Source organism: Ictalurus furcatus, chromosome 10, assembly GCF_023375685.1.
Source record: "Ictalurus furcatus strain D&B chromosome 10, Billie_1.0, whole genome shotgun sequence".
In the NCBI taxonomy this organism is placed as follows: Eukaryota; Metazoa; Chordata; class Actinopteri; order Siluriformes; family Ictaluridae; genus Ictalurus; species Ictalurus furcatus.
In genome coordinates this window covers 10,526,008-10,533,129 of record NC_071264.1, presented here as the reverse complement: position 1 = coordinate 10,533,129, position 7,122 = coordinate 10,526,008, and the positions used below count along the sequence as shown (strand labels likewise).

Genomic DNA, 7,122 nt, shown 5'->3' with positions numbered 1-7,122 from the left:
TCCTGTTTTGTTTTACAATAACGTGATGTATCCCGAATATAAGACGAAATAACACGGAAGAACATCACTGTACAGGATATGAGAGAAAGTGCATTTTTTTCTGCTCTGCTGTTTGATCTGTACCTGTCATACAAGCTTTAGAGTTTAGGGTTATAGGAGGACAGAGCACTGTGACAGACACGATAGTGTGTGACGGAAGGAAAACCACAGATGTATCCGAGCAAGAGAGTTTCGGGTCATTGGACAGGAGACATGGATGGCTCTAGGAGGTGGGGATTTTTATATATTTTTTTTAAATCAAACGTTTCACAAAGGTTTCCAGCTTTTCGAAAGGAAAGCGATACAGCTGAGTGTTGAGGGGATGTGAACAGTAGATTTCTCATCATTTCTCAATTAGCCTCTCTTATAAGTAAGGAATAAAACATGAAGGGGTGTGCTGTTATAGAAAAAGAATCAATGAGAGAATGGTGTGTTGCGGCACATGTTACTATTACCACCTTGAAGTTGACTATTTTTCAATAAGAGCACATCTTGAAGTGTTTTATTCCTCTTATTCCACAGCAATTTGCCAAAGATAAGATTCATTTATTTAAGAATGACACATTGTACTTTTGGAAGGCACGGTGGCTTAGTGGTCAGCATGTTTGCCTCGCACCTCTTGGGTTGGGGGTTCGACTCCCACCTCTGCCCTGTGTGCATGGAGCTTGCATGTTCTCCCCGTACTTCAGGGTTTACTCCGCTTTCCTCCCCCAATCTTAAGACATGTGTTGTAGGTTGATTGGCATTTCCGAATGTGTGTGTGATTGTGCCTTGTGATGGGTAGGCACCCTGTCCAGGGTGTCCTCCAACTTGTGCCCTGAGTCCCCTAGGATAGGCTCCAGGCTCCTCGTAACCCTATGTAGGATAAGCAGTACAGAAAATGGATTGATGGACATTGTACTCTTTACTCTAACAAATTAGTTCCTACTACTACTTTTGTTAAATCAGCTATAAACCAGCCTCTATTTCTTCCTCTCTTGAAATTAATAAGGCAACCCCGTCAAAAAATCCCCCACCAACAACAAACAATTAACAATTAAACAAGAAAGAACCACACATGTTAGTCATGTTACCAAGAAACAAACTGTTACAAAGCTCTGACACTGAAGAATCCTTCTAAAAATGCTAAACAGACTTCAGCCGATCAACAATTACACGTTTAAAAAAAAAAAAAAAAAATCCGTTATGAGGCGCATCCTAAGTTGTAAGTTCTAAATTGATTACATTTAATATAGAGGGTGTCCCAAAAGTCTCCATATATTGGGGAAATTAAGACCTTTTATCAAAATGTAACTTTATGTACAAAACATCCTATACATGGTTGCCATTTCTTTGTAAACATATACAGAGTTTCCTCTCTCACTCGTGATGAACTTGTTAACACATCTGCAACCTCGCAGCAGCTTCCTGCCCCAGCCATGAGAATGATTACAATATGTTTTAGGCATTCTATATATATATATATATAAACTAAGTATGAAAAATTTTGGAAGATATCTTGCTAAAAAGAATTCATTTCCTTGCAAGTCATGCTGCTAGAAAATAAATAAATAAAATATCGACCTTTAATTCAAAAAACTTTAATTCAACAGCGCTGTTAAACAACGTCGTTTTACACAGGAGTCAGTGTGAAGTGACTTAGTAAAGCTCTTCTTAAATGTTAAATGTGTTGCAAACAGCCTTGAAGACCACTTGAAAAGAGCTTGAAGATAAAAACTCAGTGATAGTTGTCAAAATAATGGAAACACTAATTCATTTTTCAAGTAATGCACTTCTTTTTCCATGGACGCAGGCACACACACACACACACACACAGACAGCATTTGAAGTCATGGGAATAAAAAACATCCTATAATAGCCAAAAATTCACATTTATTTATTGTTAAACAAGTGTTGAACTTTACATTATTTGTATGGGCTCCTTACTAACATGTTAATGCAAAGAATGAACCAGTGCTGTAATGTATTCACAAAAGAGTTAAAAAGTATCATTGAGAATAATTTAATAAATAAATATCGGAAATCTATTTCGAAGAATGCGTCTGGAAATCCTGGTGTTTGGCTGTGGACTTGAGTGACTTTCATGCCTGTACAGATTCTCTGAGAATCTTTTAAACAAAGGCAAGAAAAATCCTAATTTCCTCCTAAAGCCCGATGCTTTGGTGCAGCAAACTAATTTTCCTGAATAAGATAGAATTTGATGTCAGCAACCTCTCTAAGCTCTGCGTCCACTCATTTCATCTTAATCCTCCTCCAAACACACCATGATGAATAAACGGTAAGAACAAATCATCTTCTTATAACATGTGCAATGTTTTTTTCCCAACACAATAGCCTCTTCTGGATGTCTTAATTAAAAGTCTTAATTAAAAATGTTTCCTTCTTATAGTTAAGGTTGCTTTCTTAATATGCACCTGAAATACAACAAAATATAGATTTTTATGCCATTATCCTTGATGGTTTTACTGTACAACCAAGAAAAGATAAGGCCTGGGGTTTGATTGCTAGTGGTTATACAGCACAATCTGATCTTCATTGTAAAAATGGGGCCATATATCCAGACTACTGAATTTCCTAAATAAACAGTCCCATTAGGAATATCTTAGTACACACCTCTGCTTACTTTACGTGCTGGAAACTCCATTTTTGTATATAATACAAAACTGGATTTGAAATATGTGACCCTATGTACAACCTCTAACAAACATTGTACGAGCTGAAACAGGAAATACTATTATTTGGTATATTTTTTTCTCTTTTTTTATGTGAAATCATTCCATTGTTCTGAGTCCGTCAACGTCGGCAGCGCTAAGACTTCGCTTGTCCATCAAATCCCACGTCTGATTGTTCTTACAGTCAACATCGGCGCTGATTTAGACAAGCGGACTCACACTGCAATGCAGCCACACTGGTCTACACGTCTTTGGGGATGTCAGCGAAACAGTGGAGAGCTATGTTTCTGAGGGGAACGTAGTGAAAGACGAAGAGAGATGAAGTATGAACCATGTTCTAAACCCTCCCCTAGTACCGAGTGTCCTTGTGGTAACTGGTGTGGACTGTTTTGCGGGGGGGAAAAAAAAAAAAGAACATATTAAAGGCTCGTGATGAGCTGCATCTGTCCTTCCCGTACGTCCACCTCTGGCTCGCACTCCTCTTTAGGGGATTGGGGGATGGGGATTATATAACCGTCACTGCTTCCCCTGCTCATCTGATAGCAGGATTGTAGCTGTTGGCCAGCCCCTAAATCGGGCATGCTCTTGTAGTAGGCGTCCTCGTCCTCGCTGTGTTTGGAGGGCGAGAGTTGCTCTGTCTGGAGGCTGGTCTCGGTTAAGGGCGAGTCTCTCAGGTTCAGCTCTCTGGAGTACAGGGAGTCCGTAGTGGGTGGTTGCAGACTGTGTTTTGTAGCTGTAGGCTCGGTTCTCGCTCTCTCCTGAGTGTAATACAGGAGGGAGTGAGTCCGCTGGGGGATGAGAGGGGCATCCAGGTGGTGCTGGTGGTGGTGATGGTGCAAGCTCAGACTCCCCACCATTAAATGGCTGCTCTCGCTGTCCACAGGCACCAAGGATGTAGTTTCGGCTACAGTGGTTTCATCTTTGCTACTGGTCCCTCCCCTGGCTACATTTCTAGTGGAGATATGAGGCTCGTGCCGCTGTTTTTTGCCGCATGTCCTCAGGTTGCTGTGCACCAGGTCCGAGATAATCATCTTCTCGAAGGCGGCTTCATCTAGGCCGATGCCACCATTGCTGTAGTCCCCGTTCCGAAGCGAGTAGCTATTATTGAAGTTACCATTTAGCGGTAGAGTATCCATTGCACTTGTATCCCTGGCATTATTCATTGAGTGTCCTACAACAACAGAACATGTGAGGAGGGGTGTACATTAGTCACTATTGGCCCTGTAACGATAGAAAAGGTAAAAAAAAAAAAAGTATATATAAATATATATAATGAATGTTGTTTAGGACTGGCTTTAGATTTCAAGCATGACACTTAAATCTAAAGCATTTATTCATGATGTTAGATGCATGATAATTAAGACATCCTAAACAACATAAAAAAAATGAATAAATAAAATAGCACAAACGTCACAGACACATTTTAAAGGACACTGCCAAAGTGGAGCCACAGATGGGCAAGTTAGAATATTAACATAATTCATTAGTCTTCCAGCTTATTTTGGGAGGGGGAGTGAGAATGGTGTTGTGTGGGGAGGTGGGAGGATATGAGAAAAAGGAAATGAAAAAAGCACATGGCCAAAAAAAGAGACTAAAAAGAAGAAAAACACAGACAGCCAAGTCTCTCACTATGAAGAAGCCAGCAAGCAACCATCCAACAGCACGACAGACGGGCAAGTGGAAATGACTAACTTGAGACAACTCACATCATGTCTGTCTGTTCAGGCTATCTGGCCTAAGAGTAGCTGATGGACAAAAGAAAGAAACATAACAAAAAAAAAACAAAACAAAACAAAAAAAACCCAAATGATTTTATTGTAAAACATGATGTAATCACTGACAAAATCAACGTGAGCAAGGGTTCAGCAAATTAAATCTGATAGACAATTAAGAGCTTCTCTCCTCATTAAATGTCACCATTCAGTTTGTTTTTGCGAGCTGGGCCGTTAAGTCTGCAGCTAATTGAGTGGGTATGTGAGCATTGTTGCCTTGGGCAGGTAAAGGTCGATCTGAAAAATACAGCTCTGTGTTCTCCTCACAGCTGGCAGTGCCAGATTCAAATGGTTTTTTTTTCCCACCCCTTTTCTGTTTTTTATATCACAAAGACTACACTGGGTCAGCAGTTATTGGCATCTCCTCAAATGGAGGTCTTGGAAATCAAAAAGGGAATAAAAGGACAAAGCAGACTATGAGACGAACATTTGTAATGCTTAGAAGGGGTTTGGGATCGAGGGAATGGGGAATAAAAGGAAACATTTTGGTAAACATTACAGATATGATGTGTGTAAAAACGAACAGAACTATCAAACAGTCTATGAACTACATAACATTCTACATAACATTCATAAGTTCTACAGAACTATGTGAAAAAATAAGTACACACCATTGAAATTGTTTATTTATTGCCATATTTGGACAAGCAAACATTTGTTCATCTTTGAAACTGTGCCTGTTAAAAAAAAAAAAACCCATTGATATACTTGAACAAATCCACAAGGAAAATGAGCTTTTTCACCCATTTATTCAACAGAAATATCAATAGATGTGATATTCTTCTGTGGAAAAAGTAAGTGTACTATTGGCCTCAAAAGCTAGTATTGCTCCCTTAAGCAGAAATAACTTCTTGTAGGCATTTTGCATAAACGTTGCTGGAATTTTTGACCACTCTTCCATGCAAGATTCTTTCAGTTACAAGATGCTTGAGGGTTTTCTTGAATGTATTGCCCGTTACAAATCCCCCCCACAACATTTCAATGGGATTCAAATCCGGGCTTTGACTAGGCCATTCCATAACCCTCCATTCCTTGGTGGATTTGCTAGTGTGCTAGTGAGCACAGTGATCATTATCCTGCTGAAAACTCCACTTTCAGTTCAACTTCAAATTTCGGACAGATGACCAAACATTATCCTCTTTGATAGGATGCAGAATTCATAGTTGAATCAATGAATGCAAGCTCTCTGGTCCCTGAGGCAGTGAAGAAACCCCAAACCATAACATTTCCACCAGCGTGCTTCACAGTTGGTATGAGGTGCTTCTCTTGAAAAGTTGTCTTTGGTCTGCACCAAATATGTCTGCTGTTCCTGTGGCCAAACAACTCCATGTTTGATTCGTCTGTTCAGAGCACATTATTCCAAAAGGCCTGGTCTTTGCCTATATGGTCTTGCAAAGGCTTTTTCCTGGCACACCTCCCATGCAGGTCAAATTTGTGCAATCTCTTTCTGATTGTAGAAGCTTGCACTTTGACACCAACAGTTGCAAGACTTACCATCAGATACTGTGTTGAAATTTTGGGGTTCTTGGAGACTTCTTTTTGCATCAGATGGTCTGCTCTTGGGCTGATTAGCTAGGACAACCAGTTCTGGACGAATTGGCAGTCATTTGAAATCTGCACCATTTGTAGATGGTGTTCCTTACAGTGGAATGATGTATCTCAAATAATTTGCAGATCTTTTTAAATCCCTTGCCAGGCTCATAGACGTCCACAACCTTTTTTTCTGAAGGCCTCACAGAACTCTTTAGACCTCAATAACAAAGAGAACAACTGACACTAGATATGAGAGGGGTATAAATAAGACTGGTTCCACCTGCACTTCCTAAGCAAGTTCTAATCACTGACACCCGATCTTCAACACCTGATTCTAATTTTATGCATTTGAAGGTGTGATAAATGTAGGGGTGTATTTACTTTTTCTGTTTTGTATCTGTTTTTTAATTTTTCTTGTTACTTTAAATTGTGAAAATTACTACAAAATGTCCATTTTATGTGTCATTTGATAGAGTGTATCAACATCATTAATAGGCACTGTTTCAATAAGGATCAAATGTTTGCTTGTTCAAAACAAAAAAAGGAAAAAAACCCAACAATTTCCATGGGGTGTACTTATTTTTTGACATGACTCTATGTGTTTTATTGTGATAATGTTTTTATTATGATTGTCATTGATAACGGGCAAAAATAATTTGCATGTAGAAAACCTGATTATACGTGGAAATACTATCTGGAATGAAGACATACACAAAGGGAAATTATAGCAGCTGCTAAAGAAAAGCAAAACCATTTTTACCACACAGCTATCCTGATTTAAATTATCTGCAGAACTTAATAGGAGTGATCCAGATGATATCATCCATTTGTGATAACAATAATAATTTAATGAGGAGTGAAGATAGCATAATGCATCTCTATGACTTAATTCCAATTATGCACAGAAAAGTGGCAAACATTTACTGTAATGACTCTAAGACATTTATTTATAGTTCATTGTTTGGATGGAGTGTGTTACAAGTGTCACTGGGGTTAAAAATGCTATTTTTGTAAATAAAGTTATATTTTGCTAATAAATAAATAAATAAATAAATAAATAAATAAGTAAATAAGTGTTCCTTTCCCTTATGTATGGAGACATTTGG

The 7,122-nt window shown here is 38.8% G+C and overlaps 1 protein-coding gene across 2 annotated transcripts in view; it reads right to left on the bottom strand.

Moving 5' to 3' along the window:
* Positions 1-200: 200 nt before the first annotated feature.
* adgrl2a (adhesion G protein-coupled receptor L2a) overlaps positions 201-7,122 on the bottom strand; it is a 113,339-nt gene continuing 106,417 nt past the window's right edge. For both annotated transcript variants that reach the window (XM_053634008.1, XM_053634007.1), the window contains one exon: positions 201-3,882. In XM_053634008.1, coding sequence (XP_053489983.1) covers positions 3,131-3,882 — 752 coding nt within the window. In that variant the 3' untranslated portion in view covers positions 201-3,130. The remainder of the gene's footprint in view (positions 3,883-7,122) is intronic.